A 17,896-nucleotide genomic window follows, 5' to 3' on the forward strand; every position below is an offset into this window, starting at 1 on the left:
TCCTGTCTTCTTCCATGCAAATCCTGTTTTAAGAATAGTAGTTTTTCCAAAGTTTGGGAAATAAAAGAATAAACTATTTCTGCATTTTCTGTGCTTGAGCTACAAGTAAACACTGAAAATTAAATTTTGAAAAATTTGGTGAGCCCGTTGTGAAAAATTATGATTTCAAAAAATTAAATTATAAATACTTAGAGTTAAGTAATCTGCATTGAAAACAAGAGCAATAAATACTTAAAATTGATCCTAAATCTGATCCTAAATCTTTTTGCTATATTTCTCCTTATCGCTGCTCTTGAGATTGTGGAAATACTACACAACGGTGTGACACTGCTTGTTTCTTTCAACTCCACATTTAGTGATATCATATCATGTTCATAGCTTAACATGGGCCAGGATGGAAGTATTTATAAGACAGAAACCAGCATATGCTACAAATCACGACTTGATATCTTCTAAGTCACTCACATCTTTGACAAACAAGTGAGATTCCAACACATATTTTCTTCTTATTCATTTATGTAAATAAACAAAAATATCATCCAATATTTCTGGTGATTCTAGTACTCACTCATCAGTGATATGAGTGATTTATTTGCTAATTTATTTCAATAAGGATTTTCTTCTAACCTTGGGAGTATTTGAAATAAAAGTGGCCTTTTGTTGATAATTCTTGTATATTTAAAAAAAAAATTTCTATCATACAAATTAGGGGAGAGGGGGGAAAAATACACCTTGTCAAAGAAGGTATTCTTTCCTCTACAACCAAGGCAGATTTTCCTATATGCTGAGAGGCAAGAAGAGGACACCTGCCATATCACAAGCAGATGGCCACATCAACTCAGACCTTGGGCAAAGGAAACACAGTCCCAGGGAAATTGTTTTCATATTCATTTGGAGAATAAAAAGTCCTCCTTCCATTAGATTTTTTAAAAATATATTTTATTGATTTTTTTACAGAGAGGAAGGGAGAGAGATAGAGAGCTAGAAACGTCAATGAGAGAGAAACATTGACCAGCTGCCTCTTGCACACCCCCTGCTGGGGATGTGCCTGCAACCCAGGTACATGCCCTTGACCAGAATCGAACCTGGGACCTTTCAGTCCACAGACTGACGCTCCACTAATGAGCCAACCCGGCTTCGACCCATTAGATATTTTTGAGATTTCATAAGATTATTATTCTTTTTGATTTCAAGTAGTTATATGCTTTAATTATTATAGTAATGATTACCCTACCTGGTCTGGCTCAGTGGATAGAGCAGTAGCCTGAAGACTGAAAGGCCTGGGGTTCAATTCTGGTCAAGGGCACATGCCTGGGTTGCAGGCTTAATTCCCAGTGTGGGGCATGCAAGAGGCAGCCAATCAATTATTCTCTCTCATCATTGATGTTTCTATCTCTTTCTTTCTCCCTTTCTCTGTGAAATTAATAAAAATATATATATTTAAAAAATATATATGTATAGCACTGATTTACATCCACATTTTAAGTTTCAGTAAGAAACTATGGACATAGAATGAAATGTATGGTTAGTGCAGTATTTTTGGCCCAAGACTCATCAATACCTATTAAAATGTTATATGCACCTGTACTCTAGAGCCTAACATTTCCACTTCTACGAATTATCCTGTGGATATCCTATATAATAAAGAGTAATATGCAAATTGACCGTCACTCTAACCCACACAAGATGGCCATCCCCAAGTGGACACAAGATGGCCACCACAAGATAGCTGGCAGAGAGGGCAATGTGGGCAATCAGGCCAGGAGGAGAGGGCAGTTGAGAGGGACCAGGCCTGTAAGGGAGGGCAGTTGGGGATGATCAGGCCTGCAGGGGAGGGCAACTGGGTGGTGGTGGTGGTGGTGGGAAACCTCAGTCACACTCAACTACTTTCAGGTCTCAAATGTGTTCCACTTTCTCTTCCTACCTTGGAAGAAACTTCTGTGTCTTCCATAAACTTCTCAGCTCTTCTAACCCTGCCTTTCTCCCCTTCCCCTTCTTTGGACCTCTGGAACTCACCTCTCCTGTCTCAGTTCATACTTATGCTTTCATAACATTGAGACTGTCAGTTCATCTTGCTCCCCTACAGGTTGAAAGCAGTACTGAGTCCTTGTTCATTATCTCAAACTAGTGATCCAGTGCACAAAATTTGTGTACATTAAAAGGGAATTAATTAGAGGAAATATTTTTATATTGCTATTTGCCCTTCCTCTATAATAGAAGTGTCAGCAATGAAAGAAAATTAGTAAAATGTATATGAAAATCTTCCTCCTGTCAGAGTCTGGAGCACACCACAAGACTCAGAGTCAAGTCCCTGCCCACCCGCGTGCACCTCGAAATCATGAGAGACCCAGACCCGGCTGGTCCCACCCCCATTGTGCGAGATCCAGACCTGGCCAGCCCCATCCCTGTCAAACCCCACTGGGTGGGGGGCAGGGCCTGAGGCCCCCAATCAAGCCTCAGGTTCCCTGCCCCAGCCTGATGCCACCACACAGCATCAGGTCCCTGCTCATTGCTTGTTACAGGAACCCCGCCTACACTGTGGGCATAGCTATCTTGTGACAATGGGTTGAGGGTCAATTTGTATATTACTTCTTTATTATATAGGATTATATAGTATACCCACTATTGCAAGCATGTCAAACTCAAAGGCTAACACGGGCCAAATAAACATGGTTTAAGTTTATGTGGGCCCCAACAAAACAAAAGCTTCAATATTCATAGAAACATAGGTTTATTTCGATAGAGACATGCTAAGTACAAAGGGCTGAAATAAATGAGTAATAGTTAACATAAAATAATAGAATATTTTAATAAAAATTAATATTTTTTCTTGAACATTAACTTACCAGACACTGAATAACTGCACAAATTAATAAGTGTAAGGCCAATAAACCTATTTTTCTTGTTCTCCCAAAGCAAAAAACTTCCTGTTGCGCACACCAAACAAGTCAGTCCAAGACTAATGACCTGGCAATTGGCTGCTAAAATATTCGCTACTAGAATTAGTGGAGAGAAGTGGTATGCTTGTACATAAGGCACATAAGGGAAATGAATGCAAGATGATTATAGCAATCAGTCATTAGTGAATGTTGTAGTTCGTTATTAATAATCATGTATAACAGGATATTATAAAAATTAAGCTACGGAATTTTTATTAAAACGTTTCTTACATACCGTTATATTGGCTGGGCCACAAAAATACTCATTGTGGGCCGCATGCAGCCCACAGGCCATGACTTTGACATGCCTGTACTACAGTGTCTCAGATACTGAAGGCAGTGGTATATGTTTAATGACTAAATGAAAGGAGGCACCAGCTGACAAGATAGAACAATATCCAATTCACCATAACTCACTTTTAAGCCTTTGTAAAGCAGCTTATGGATTTTCGTTTTTTATTAAATTATCTTGTTTGAAGGTAAAATAGAGCCCAGATAGGTGTTTATATTTACTTCAGGTAATCTGACTTAGCAAATAATTTCAGGAGCTACTTGTGGTTGCACATAAAGTGGTGACTGAATTGGACATTTTATTAAAACGTTTAATATTTGATCCCACTTTCTAGTACTGCCTCCTATTCTCTCTTTCAATTTCAGTCATTCTAATAATTATTCTAATCTGTCCTTTTATTCTGCATTCTAAAGCTTTATCTTTGCTTCCTTTATTATATTAATGTTAACTTAAAGTTTAATGTAACTTTATCTGAGGGCTACACATAAAGGAAGTGGCTCCTGAGATTACAGAGTAGTTCTCTCTCACATCCACAGGGCCAAAAAGTATTTTCTGTATTTGGAGACTATCTAAAGTAGGGGTGTCGAACTCAATCAGAGAAGGGGCCAAAATCTAAAATCCAGCCTAAATCGCGGGCCAAATGGTTTACTGAACAGTCATAAACTGTCATTGTGATGGAAACGCAGCGGAGTGCAGTGATGACAGCGCGGTGCGGGCCACATTGCAAGGCCTGGCGGGACGGATTTGGCCCGCGGGCCTTGTGTTTGACACATGTGCTCTAAAGGGTTGTTTGATTTCTCCATTCCAGGCATGCTGCTTGCTGGGTTTCTCATAAAAAATATTCCTGTCATCAATGATAACGTACAGATCAAGCACAAGTGGTCCTCCTCGTTGAGAAGCATAGCCCTGTCCATCATATTGGTTCGTGCTGGCCTTGGGCTTGATTCAAAGGTACTGAGGTTGTAAATGTCTCACTGTTGCCTAGGAATGTTATTCTTCCAATGTTGCAAGTATTTAGAGTCACTGAGCTTTAGGAAATGGATGTGGACACTTTGCATGGCATTCTCAAAAAGACAACAGAATTTATTTCACGCAGAACTGTCCCCAGAAGATGTCCCCATACTCTTTTTTAGAGAAAGGTGGAGTTACTGCCTGTTTGGGCAGCACCAAAAGTAAAGCCCCTCCCTTTCTCTGACAGAGATATAGGCCATAGTTCTAAGTAATAAGCATGAGAGAAACACCACATTTTAAAATATATATATATTCTATTGATTTTTTTACAGAGAGGAAGAGAGAGAGATAGAGAATTAGAAACATCGATGAGAGAATCATTGATCAGCTGCCTCCTGCACACCCCCTACTAGGGATGTGCCCACAACCAAGGTACATGCCCTTGACCGGAATCGAACCCGGGACCTATCAGTCCACAGGCCGACACTCTACCCATTGAGTCAAACTGGTTTCAGTGAGAAAAAAACACATTTTTGATGCACAAAACCCTCTACAGGTGAGGTGTTCAGGACTAACAATATTGGCTTAGGAAACGGCCTGGTGTATAGAACGAGTCTCAAATGTGTTTTTCTAAAATGCTTTTATTCATGTATGTTTTTGAATATAGAATGAATATTCTTGGGGATGAGTCTTTAACCTGGGTTCATGCTGGGGTTACAGGTTATACATAAAGCCAACACTGAGAAGGTTAAACTGGTGTGGAGATTGTGAGCTGCCTCCCTGGATTCAAACCTAGCTCCATCACTAATCAATTTCATGGTCTTGGGCAAATCACTTGAACTTGTGCCTTTTCAGATGAACACATCTAAATAACGGTGGGTTGCTATAAGAACTAAATAAGCTATCTCTAAAACCCTTAGAACAACCAAAACTGGTTTGGCTCAATGGATAGAGTGTTGGCCTGCAGACTGAAGGGTCTCCCAGGTTCGATTCCGGTCGAGGGCATGTAGCTGGGTTGCAGGAACATCCCCAGTAGGGGGTGTGCAAGAGGCAGCTGATTGATGTTTCTCTCTCATCAATGTTTCTAACTATCTTCTTTTCCTCTGTGTAAAAAATTATATTTTAAAAAATAAAAAAATTAAAAATAAAAATAAACACTTAGAACAATGAAATGTTTGTGAAATGAAATGCATTACTTGGAAACTTCATGATGATCCAGACATGGTCTGAATACTGAAGAAAGAGAATTTAATGTCATTTTCCCTGTGTGTCTTTAGCAGATTGTTTTAGAGTGTCTGTGTTTATATTTCAGGCCCTGAAGAAGTTGAAGGGTGTTTGTGTGCGATTATCCATGGGTCCTTGTCTTGTGGAGGCATCCACGTCCGCTCTTCTTGCCCACTTCCTGCTGGGTTTACCGTGGCAATGGGCATTTATACTGGGGTAATGATTTTTCCTTGTTGTATGAAAATATGCATGGATATTCAGAACTTCCTCTAATTCTATACAAGAGACTGCATAATAGCGTTTTCTTAAGGACATCAGAAGATACAAAATGGATATTGTAGCACAATATTATAAGTATTAATATTCCAACATGTATATATTTTAACTTCAAAATAGAGTATACATCCTTGTCAGTACCAACTTTTACTTTGTAATAATTTATACGATTGAGGAAGTAATAGACGTTTTACCTACATCTGACCTCGTGCTGCTGAGAGAGCTGCTGGATCTGCACAAAGGATCATAGATACATCAGCAGTGATCACCTGGTCCTGTTTTCCTCTAGACTATTGTGAATACGGGATTTTGCTGCCTCTTCCTTGCACTGTCAGTTCCTATTTCCGAGGGCTGAGAGCCAGGAGAGGTAAATAAATATAAATTGCTGAGTAAAATTGTGGTGCTAATAAGTAGGTGAGAAGTCAGTTATTACTTCTCATGGTGAAGACTCTGGAGCTATATTCTGCCTGGACTCGGTCCCAGCTCTGTGACTTTCCAGTGTGTGATCTTTGGCAAGTTACCTAAGATCTCTCTGTGCCTCAATGTCTTCATTTGCAAAATAAACAGAATGATTGTAGCTACCTCATAGGGTTGTTGTGAGGATTAAATTATTTAATATATACAAACCGCTTAAAATTGGGTTTAGCATATGGTAGGCACTATGACATGCTCCTTCTATTACTACTGCTGCTATTCTTAGTATCTGTCAGGATGGCCTTCCCCTTCCTAGCCTGTTGTCTTATTTTACGTGCCAAGCCCCGATAGAAGACCTGAGATCACTAGGTTCCAATCCACAGATCCATGGCCATCTTTTTAAAAAGGCAGGTGCCTGGAGCCTAACCCCATTAGTGCAGATATATATTAAGTGCAGATATATATTAAGATATATATTAATCCATAAGTGCAGATATATATTAAGCAACCGAAGTGCTTGCAGTGCAGAGTGGTTTGTGGCCACAGTTTGCAAAGTGTTCTGTAGCACTTGTATGTGTTTCTGATTTGATGCATCATTGCCATTTGAAAGACTATGTTAGGTGTGGTCTAAAAGAGCAGAGGTTATTGTAATGTCATAATAATGATGATGAGAGAGATGCTACCATAAATGTTTGAAGCACCGCCTGCTTAGTTTTGTTGTAGGTGCTGTCTCTCCAGCTGTCGTGGTGCCTTCAATGCTCCTTTTGCAGGAAGGAGGTTATGGTGTTGAGAAAGGCATCCCAACCTTACTCATGGCAGCTGGCAGCTTCGATGACATTCTGGCCATCACTGGCTTCAACACGTGCTTAGGCATGGCCTTTTCCACAGGTAAACCCATCAGTTCACCATGTGCTGTCCTCTGCGCTCTAGAGACAGATTGTGATGACATAAGTGTGGCATATTTGCTTGGTGATTGGTTAAGGCAAATTAAAATAGAGAAAGCAGTTCCAAGAGTTAGGTCCTAACCTAAGGGGGGGACCAGGAGCTTCCTGGTTTATTACCTTTGCCCTCTAGATACAGACTGCTCAAGTAGCATGAGAGGTGCACGAAGGGGGATGCAAAGTAGCAACGTTTAAAGGAAAAGAGCTTCTGTGTGAGACTTCACACAAGGGATGAGTAGGTTTTTCAATGAGCCCAAATGACAGAGAACATTCCAAGTGGAAGGAAAAATTTCTGTTTTCTCATCTTTAACATTTTATGAGTATTAACAACAATAATTTTAATAAATAGCCTATTAACACTTGATAATTGTTGATATGGATGTATTTTAGTTTAAGTAATAATAAAAAAGGAATACACCTTAGAAAATGACATATTCTCTCTCTAGCCTGCAGGAGTTATCTTTTTTTTTTTTTTTAATATTTTATAGATTTTTTACAGAGAGGAAGAGAGAAAGATAGAGAGTTAGAAACATCAATGAGAGAGAATAAACTATCAGCTGCCTCTTGCACACTCCTATCGGGGATGTGCCTGCAACCAAGATACATGCCCTTGACCAGGATAAAACCTGGGACCCCTCAATCCGCAGGCCAAACTACCCACTGAGCCAAACCAGTTTCAGCTCCCAGGAGTTATCTTAACCATTTATGGTTATATATGATTTACACTGATTACCTAAAACTTCACCTCTTCTGAAGCCCCAGTTGCCTTACACCCAGTCCCTGAAATTTCTCATTAGTAAACTAATCTTATCAGACTATGGTTTTCATAATGTTACTTTCTTGTTCAAGAACCAATGAAGATTCCCTTTTACCTATTAAATTCAATCTACACTGTTGTCTTTATTTTAACTTGCTGCACCTATACACATATGTTCTTGCTGATTTCCTGATATATACATTTAAAATAATGGTTCTCAGCCTCAGCTGCACACATGTCAATGTAAGAAATATCCAAACCTGCAGAAAATTTTTATGTGTTTATTTGGGCCAAACTAACTACAAATGCCGAGAAGCAAAATTTGAACATATTGAGAAAGTGTTCTAGAGAAAAATGGTTTTACAGTTTATTTTATACATTAGAATCAAAGGAGGAGCCGTATGTGAGGGAAGAGGATGCTACATAAAATTCATTGGTGGTGGATTAGGGAGGCAGAAGAAAGCAAAACAGTGAAATTTCTGATATTGGATAAAGAATAAAACATACTTCTTTTTACTGGTGGGCATAGGATAGTTAACTATTATTTTTGTCTCTGCTATTTGTGACCTGCCTCTTTGTCTCCGCATTTTGGCTGCTTCCCTGAGTTGATAGAGTGGTTTTGTGTGCTAGGTGTCGTTTCGGGCCCAGTGGCTCAGTCTCCCTAATTACGTGAGGTGGACACTCTTGGTGTATCCCTTTGTGGGCTGTGTGCAAGTCTTGTACTTAAGCCTTGATTGCTGTTGGTATCACTGGGAGGAATTGACCTTCAGGACTATTGGCTGTGACTAACTGTTGTGTCTATAATGGAAGAACTTCTGTGCTGGAGACACCCTTATGGGGTAGGATTTGCTTCAGTGGGGCTTTGGTGCTCACTGAGTCTTCCCCCTGAGTGTGTCTCTTATAGATGTGAAATTTATAATCTGGTATGGTCTCACACTGACCACTGGTAAGCTGGCTCTTGAATCTCCAAGGAGGTGCAAAGTCAGCCACTGCCTGAGGCCCCCCAGCAGGAGCTACAGAGAGATATGCAGATTCCTCCTCTTAGTTAAGAGTTTGGAGATGCCCAGATGAGGCCCAGCTGTGAAACAATGCAAGCTGCACTAGACCCTTGGGCCTTCTTTTGGAAGCTCTGGGGCTCTCTGACCCAGCATCAGTTTGTTAGGTTTTTAGATTGCAAAAGGCCAGGCCATTCATATGCAAAAGCCTCTGTGTATAGCTTGGGTGGGGTTGTAAATTGGGTGGGCAGGGTCTCAGAGAATCACCAGGGCGGAGCAAATAGCAATGGCTGCCCATCAGCCCTACCCTGAAGAGGCTCCCAGGTGTCTGTGTCCTGCGGCACCATGCAGGAACAATGATCGCTGCAAGCAGCTCTGAGAGAAAGCTTCCCTTGCATTCTGGCCCAATGCCGGACAATCCAGTTTCTCTCCATATGAGTCTGGGTCCCCAGAGTCTTGGCCGGAACTGGAATTCAGAGCGTTTGGGAGCTTGTATTTCCCTCCCAATTGAAAAAAACAACAGCATATCCAGTTTCCAGCCCCTTTCTTGCTCGCCTCCATACCTTCATAGTTCCACACCTTCGCACCTCCTACTGGATTCGATGTGCTTTTCTCTCTCCTTCTAGTTGTAGAATTTCCACTCAGCCAGCCTTCCAGTGGTTCTGTATGCTATCCATTTTGTATTTTAGTCGTAGTTTTGATGTGGTTTTGCGTGGCAGCTAGTTCAGGTATTTACCTATGCCACCATCTTAGTTGTCTAGGATAGTCAACTATTAACACTTACAGTGCACAAAGATAGTATGCCAGGAACAAGATAACAATGAGGGGCTTGTGATCTGATGGGAGGTTGTATTCTGAGAGAGCTGGAAAATGAGATTACTCTGATGTTGCCAAGGTATGTTATCTTAGATGGAAAAAGACAATAAGCTCATCAGGGTAAAGACTGACATTTGTCAAGGAAGCTACAGGCAAAGGATGTGACTAAACACCATAACACACTTTTAATTAGGAGTTTTTTTTATTCAGACCATCCTATGTGGTTACTATCTGGTCTCTGAGTTTGTAAGATCTGCCATGCAGGCCTCTCCTGAGTTTGTCAGGTTTAGTATGAGGTTACTTTTTGTCCACACTAGAATTACATAGGGAGTGGGGGAATTAAAAAAAAAAAAATTCATATATGGGCTCTACCTTAGACCAGTTAAATCAAAACCTATGGGAATAGAAAACACAACTTTGGAGTGTTAAAAAAATACATCAACCAAGTAAACTTGAACATCTAATCGGCCTTATTATGTGATTCATGAATCAGGTAGCATCCCATCTAGCAACTAGGAGAAACTCTATGGGGTTGTACAAAATGGAAGTTGTCATAAAAAGAAAGGAGATTTAACAAAAGAAAAGAAAGGATTATTTTTAAAATAAAATGTCTTTTGGGGTGTGGGGTGGAAGACAGAATTTTTATCATGCAGATTGCTTATGAATAAGATTGTATTTCTGAGAGATGTTGAAACTGCAGTTAGATCAGTTATTAAATCTAGGTTTGATATCATGGACTTTAGCACAAGTAACACCATTGTAGTCCTATGGTTTTCTCTTTAACAATAGCAATAGGGGAGGGTCTCCTTGGATGTTCAGAATCTGGGGGGTTGGAGGCTGTGGACAGCTTAAAAACCTTCCATGTTGACAATGCTGCATTCCCTCTACGTGTTCCCAGACAAGTGGTCCTTAGACCTTTTGGATGGTAACTATCTGGAGCCTCTTTAAAATGTGGATCCCAAACCTTGACAGACCTACTGAATCAGAATTTTCAGAGGTGGGCCCAAGAAGTCTTTTTTTTTTTTTTTTTTAAACAACTTTACTATATAAGAGAGTGAAAGTCATTGGCTCTTTCTACACATTTATAGTAGATTATTTACTGTAATAGGTCAAGATATATGTTATTATCACATACTTTTGACAGTCATACTTTGCCTAACAGAGAGTTGTCTGAACTAAATAAAATTACTAAAAGGTATCACATTTTTAAATAAGAGAGATGATTGAAACTGTAGGAGAAGAAAAACTGGTTTCCCGCTACCCATTTTAGGTTTCTTGTCTGGGGCCCTGTAAATTAGACTGACAAAAAACAAAAACAAAAACAAACAAACAAATAAAAAAATAGATTAACAAGAGAAAAACAGTTTATTAGCATGTGCATTGTGCTACCTATACATGGGAGTACTCAATGATGAGTATCTCAAAGGAGTGGTTAGAACTTGGGCTTATGTGGCACCTTAGCAAAACAACAGTAATTTTGTAGAGAATTTCCAGACAAAGGATAAGAACTTTTGAGTTTTTAGGGCAGCAAATTATGGAAAGGCAACTATATGAGAAAATTAATGGTAGATGAAGGCTGGTCTTAGCAAAAAATGTTATGTAGATTCCTCTGGTGCCATCTCTGAGCTTATGAGAGTCCCCGGTTGTGCCAATGGTTATGTCTGTCCTTCCTGGTAGAAAGGGGAGAGGGACATCTTTACAGATTTATAGCCAGCTTTGAACCAAATACAGGGAGTACAGAAACTTTTTGTGAATCTTTCTTGTCAGCTCAAAACAACCTTATGCCAAAGTAGCATATTTTGGGGCAGCTTATTCTGTATCCTTCAAGAATAACAAGAAACCACAATAACTCATTAGTACATTTATTCTGAGGATAGTGTTGAAGAAAGGCTTTATGTGTTGAGCAATTTTAATATAATTTTTTGTACAATATGTTAGCAGAGATTTGTTTCATTGAAGTGTCCTAAATCTTTTATGCTGTGGTGGAAAATATAGTTCTACTCACCTCTCCCTATTATGATATTTCAAAGAAGCTAGACTTCTAAGGGTAATTTCAAAAATAATTTTTTAAATTTTATTTTTCAATTACAGTTGGCCATTCAGTGTTATTTTATATCAGTTTCAGGTGTACAGCCTAATAGCTAGGCAATGATATAAATACAAAGTGATCCTCCCGATAATTCATGTATTCAGCTGACACCACACATAATTATTACAATACTATTGACTATAGTTTCAATGCTGTACTTTACATCCCAGGACTTTCTTTTCAGATTTACTTTTTGAATAAACATTTGAGAAGGGGTACATCCCTTACACTCATTGTGGTAAGAAAAGAGTCTTAATTTTAATTGCCAGATTCTTAAATTGCTGTATTCTATACATATCAGAGCTACTTAAAATTAATGTACACTTATTATTAAAAAAAAAATAAGGCTCTCAAATGGCAATTTGAAAACTAGATCTGTCTGTGTACCTAGCCTATGCATATAATATAGCAGAACAAATTATCTCTGAATCATGAATTTTACCTTTCATGTTTTCTTGGCCTCTTTAATAAATTGTTATGGCAGTAGACAAGTCATAGCTTATGTCTGCTTTGAAATGTATCTACTACATATACATACCTCTCTTATAAGACAGATCTATTAGACATTATAATTCACATATATAGGGTGTCCCAAAAAAATGTATATACACTTTAACTCACTTAATTTTTACTCCTTTTGGGGTTAAACTGATTTGAAACAAACAAAAAATTTATCCTAAAGTGCCACTGGACTTTTTTTTTTGTAATATATTAAAGATAAAGTTTAGAGTTAAGCCCTAACCGGTTTGGCTCAGTGGATAGAGCGTCAGCCTGCCGACTGAAGGGTCTCAGGTTCAATTCCAGTCAAGGGCATGTACTTTGGTTGTGGGCACATCCCCAGCAGGGGGTGAGCAGGAGGCAGCTGATCGATGTTTCTTTCTCATTGATGTTTCTAACTCTATCCCTATGCCTTCCTCTCTGTAAAAAATCAATAAAATATATTTAACAAATAAAAATAAAAAAGTGCATGGTTAAAAACAAACAAACAAACAAACAGCAACAGTCGACTAATTGAGAGCACACAAATAAAAGGAAATGATTCTTAATGTTTTCGATCCCATTGCTTCAAATTACTATTTTACTTAAAGTAGAACATTAAGACTAGAATGGTCATCAGTTTAAAAACAGACTGACAAAAAAATTATTCATTGCTGTAGATTCTTTTAAATTTTGAAAATGAACTGTATGTTAATAATCACTGACTTTATAATCACTCAAAGAATGTATACATTTTTTGTTGATACCCTGTACTTAAGAATGCAGTCAGAAAATAACTGTAAAGTCTTTCTTCAATGTACCGTATTTTTCGGACCATAAGACGCACTTTTTTCCCCCCAGAAGTGGGGGGAAAAAGTCCCTGCGTCTTATGGTCCAAATATAGCCTACACATATACTTAAAAAAAAAAGTTTTTTTACTTGCCCGGCTCTGTGTGGTCTCTGTGTGCTTGCCCGGCTCTAAAATGGTTCTAAATGCTGTGGTTTACTTTACAGGGTTGATTACATGTGTTTATGACTGTGATGTTGGGTTTTAATGCACATAAAATATTTTAGGACACTATTTGTTTCAGAATCTTTTTTTCTTCATTTCCCTTCTCTAAAAACTGGTGCGTCTTATGGTCCGGAGCGTCTTATGGTCCGAAAAATACGGTAATTTGATGTTTTATGTTGATGTTTAAAGTCAAATCTGTTGTGGATTTAGAGTTTTGTCTGAAATTTTCCTTTTTATGTGTTTTTAAGGTTCCACCATTTTTAATGTCTTCAGAGGAGTTTTGGAGGTGTTAATTGGTGTGGCAACTGGATCCCTTCTCGGATTTTTCATTCAGTACTTTCCTAGCAGTGACCAGGTAAAAGAAATAATCTGTGAGAAAGTTGTGCTCTAAAGTGTCATTGAAAGAACATGGAACACTTCCTTCAAAGCGGAAATGAAAGGCGGGACTTAGACAATTCCCCCATTTCATACTGTTGATTGCTCTCACAGTGCTGTCCATGAGCTTTATGAAGAGGACTGAATGCATAAGATTTTAATGGAGTCCTGAAAGTTTTTCTCAACTTTTAGTCTGCACATTTCAAGTTTTGCTGTAAAACTAGTAACAATTCCAAGTTTTTAATTTTAAAAAATTATATGCACATTTTTAATTTTTAAAAATTAATTTATTTTAACTTTATTTCTATTTGTGTCTATTTGTTTTTAATTATTATTCATAATATTCAACTAAATTAAGATATAAAGTAACTGTTTGAGCCTCCTTTTTAATATCAAAATACCTTAGATTCGATATTCTATCAAATAGACCTTAATGTTTCATTACAATATAGTCCAATATTTCTAACCAAGGAAATCAAAGTTCTTTATTGTTCACAATGATTTCTTAATGATTATCATCCTAAGTTCCTTAGGATAAATAAATTTAAAAAAAAAATTTTCTATATGTATTGGCATTTTGAAGATTTCAAAGTATTCCGAATGCGATTAGAAATAACTAAAGTAGAAATTTAAGTAAGAAGATTAATATTTCTATTTCCAGTATGTTGATTTGAATTTATATTATACTCCATAAAACTCCTAGTAAAATTGTTTTGTAACAGGTCATTGTAAAAAATCTTGTAAAAGATTTTTTTGATTGCAAAAAGAAAATGACAAGATTTTTCTGATTACACAACAAAATAAAGAGAAAAATGTCTGTAAAATTGTGTGTAAAATGATATGGTAAGTTCAATAAAGTTCAATCTGTTCCATATGGCAGCCACTAGCTGATATAGACACTTCCATAGACCGTGCAGATACATACATTTCCATCATCACTGACCGTTCTGTTGGGAAGCTCTGATCTAGTGCAATCCCCTGGTAACCTATGATGTGAATACTATTTATACAACCCTTTTATTGACAAGGAAGTCAAAGCTTAGGAAGAAGTGACTCGAAGAAGGTCACATAGCTAGACTGCAGTGCAGTAGGGAATTAGTTATTTCACCTCCAGAGTCGGCATGCCTCCAAGTCAAGCATTCTTAAAGACCCTCTCTCCTTCTAATGTTAACACAAAGTTTTAAAGGCTGAATAGCAAAAAGTAAAGGGAAAGAGGTACACATTTCTTAGACTTTAAAAATCAACAACAAAAATAAAACTCAATACAACTCAGTCTATAGCCTCTTAAAGTTTCTTGGTATTTAGAAAGAAAAACCAGGAGAGCATCACATTAAAGAATAAATAGAGAATATCTATAATAAAAATGATAGATATGTCCTATCTTTATCCTTTACAAAATGCCCATGGGGTAAGTAAGTCTTGAAGATGAAAAAAATCAGTAATATGAAATAATTGGGCTAATCAACCTTTTTTCTTCTCCAGAGCAAACTTGTATGGAAGAGAGCCTTCCTTGTCCTGGGGCTCGCTGTGCTAGCGGTGTTCAGCAGCATGTACTTTGGTTTCCCTGGGTCGGGAGGACTCTGCACATTGGTGATGGCTTTCCTTGCAGGCCGGGGATGGGCCAGCAAAAAGGTGCATTTCATTCTGTTCTTCTCATAACTACTTACTGACTAGATTAATTTTTCTTTCCAGATACTTTCTTAACATCAGGTTAATAAAATTATTTTAGCATAAAAGCTATTTTCTATGCAGAGATAAATGTATGCCCAAATGTACACACACACATTCCTTTTTTCCCTTTACATACTGGTCTATAACTTGAAATATATCTTGGTCACATTCCCCTGATGCCTTCCTTATTCTTTGTAAAGGCTCTAGACGTAGGGGTGTCGAACTCAATCAGAGAAGGGGCCAAAATCTAAAATCCAGCCTAAATCGCGGGCCGAATGGTTTACTGAACAGTCATAAACTGTCATTGTGATGGAAACGCAGCGGAGTGCAGTGATGACAGCGCGGTGCGGGCCACATTGCAAGGCCTGGCGGGACGGATTTGGCCCGCGGGCCTTGTGTTTGACACATGTGCTCTAGAGTATTGCATTGTATAACTGCATTATACTTTATTAAACCAGTCTTCTACTCACAAACATTTAGATTGTTTCCTGTTTTCTGCTAAACAAACAAACAAACAAATCCTTATATATACCATATTTTATAAACTCTAAGACACTGCCAAGTCTAAGAAGAAAGAAAAAGAATGTTGCAGTTAAACTATGACATGGCATCCTAATTTCAGAAATGTTTAAATGTGAAGAAATGTGTACCTTTAAATCAACAAAATATACATATCTTTGAGTTAATCTACAGGGTAAATTTCTAGAAAAAAAGTCTGCTCTATGAAAGAGGAAGTACATTGCTACTTTTTTAATTTTACTTTTCAATTACAGTTTAGATGTGTGTTATTTTTGTGCTAGTTTCAGGTATACAGCATAGTGTCTAGATAACCAGGTACTTTACAAAGTATTTCCCTCTATATTTCCTGAACCCACTAGACACTGTGCATGATTATTACAACATTATTGACTGTCATTCTGATAGTATCAATTTACTCTTTTATTAAGGCGGTACCATACTGATAGGTAAAAAGTAGTATCTTGTTTTCTGTTTCTTTAATTAGCAGTAAAATTGAATACTTTTTCATATATATATATATATATATATATATATATATATAATCACTTGTATTTTTTTCTTTTCTTTGATATCAATCTTTTGTCCAGTTTCTTCTGAAGTCTAATGCATTGACTGTTGATCTGTAAGATATACTAATATACATACATATAGATGATTTGTAGTTCATTTTTAACATACAAATGATATTTTTATGTGGTGAGATCTATAAGTCACTTATGGCCTTTCCTCAATAGCTTTTTTTCTTAAAAATCTCTTTATTATGCGGGTAAAATCTTCCATATGTCATTGCATTTATTTTTTACAATAGTCTTGACAAATATATATTTCACCCACTTTGCAGATGAGGACATGGAGGCTTAGAGATATTAGACAGATTGTCCAAGGTCACAAAGATGCTAAGTGGCAGAGCCAGGATGAGAACACACCTTTAGACTACAGAGGGTCCCTGACTCACAGTGGTTCAACTTTGGATTTTTTGACTTTACGATGATGGTGCTGAAGCAGGACACCTTCAGTAGAAACTCTAGGTGCAGTTTTGAGTTTTGATCTTTACCTGGGCTAGCGATATGCAGTCTGATACTAGATACTTTTTCTGATGCTGAGCAGTGGCAGTGGGTCTCAGCTCCCAAACAGCACAGGATCATGAGCAAACAACCAATACTCCCGAGTGCTGTGTGCCAGCATTTTTGAATATTGTGTTATGTTTTTGTATCCCATCATGCCAACAAAATGCCCATCTGTGTTTCTTGCTTCTGTTGAGAAGAAGCAAAAGACAATTACTCTTAAGGAGAAACTAAAGATAATTGCTAAACTAAGTGTCCTGAGCACATTTAAGGTAGGCTAGGCTAACCTATGATGTTTAGGAAGTTAAGTGCATTAAATGTATTTTCAACGCTGATGGATATATTGGGACATAATCGCATCATAAATCAAGGAGTGTCTGTATAATCAATATGATTCCATGAAGAAAGGAAAGGAAACAAATCTTCATTGAACAATCATGTGGCAGGCACTCTGCATACCTTTTGTAGTTTAGTACTCAGGAGAGTTCTTAATTCTGAAGATACCAGTCCAGTGTGTCCAGATTTTGGACTTCTTTTCTCCCTTGGTCTGGAATATAGCATAAGGTCAAGAGCTCTGACAGGCTAATCTCACCTGTACAAATTTGTACCTATATGATCACATACAAGTAATCTAACTGCTCAGTCCTCAAATTCTGTATCTCAGGAGTGGGGAGAGACAGCAGCAACAACTACATTGGAGGACTAAGTTAAATAATCTCTATAAAGCAAAGTGCTTAATCATAGAATGCACTCAGTAAATAATAGCCCATATTATTTTTATACCTACTTCCAGAGCAGCGCAGCATAGTAAAAAGAACATAAAATTAAAAATATGGAGATTGGGATTCCAATCCCAATTCTACTATTCTCTACCTGTAAGTCTCCCCCTCCCCAAAAAGTCACTTCCCTCTCTAATACTCAGTTTTCTTAACTGTAAATTTGAAGAAAATAATAACATCTAAAGAACTGTTGGGACTCTTATGTGGGAAAATGGAAATTGAACATTTGTAACCTCAACAGTGCCATAGCAATATTGTTGACTTGTATTTTGAAAAACTCAAATATTTTATAAAATTTAATTTAT

The 17,896-nt window shown here is 37.7% G+C and overlaps 1 protein-coding gene across 3 annotated transcripts in view; it reads left to right on the plus strand.

The window, feature by feature from the left end:
- The window catches only part of LOC118703333 (sodium/hydrogen exchanger 9B2), a 50,366-nt gene that overhangs the window by 18,588 nt on the left and 13,882 nt on the right, over nucleotides 1-17,896 (plus strand). For all 3 annotated transcript variants that reach the window (XM_036410209.2, XM_045570324.1, XM_045570316.1), the window contains exons 5-9: nucleotides 4,040-4,182; nucleotides 5,495-5,622; nucleotides 6,809-6,984; nucleotides 13,432-13,538; nucleotides 15,041-15,190. In XM_036410209.2, the coding sequence (XP_036266102.1) occupies nucleotides 4,040-4,182; nucleotides 5,495-5,622; nucleotides 6,809-6,984; nucleotides 13,432-13,538; nucleotides 15,041-15,190 (704 nt within the window). The remainder of the gene's footprint in view (nucleotides 1-4,039; nucleotides 4,183-5,494; nucleotides 5,623-6,808; nucleotides 6,985-13,431; nucleotides 13,539-15,040; nucleotides 15,191-17,896) is intronic.

The sequence above is a fragment of the Pipistrellus kuhlii genome, unplaced genomic scaffold (assembly GCF_014108245.1).
Source record: "Pipistrellus kuhlii isolate mPipKuh1 unplaced genomic scaffold, mPipKuh1.p scaffold_m20_p_1, whole genome shotgun sequence".
Taxonomy (NCBI): domain Eukaryota; kingdom Metazoa; phylum Chordata; class Mammalia; order Chiroptera; family Vespertilionidae; genus Pipistrellus; species Pipistrellus kuhlii.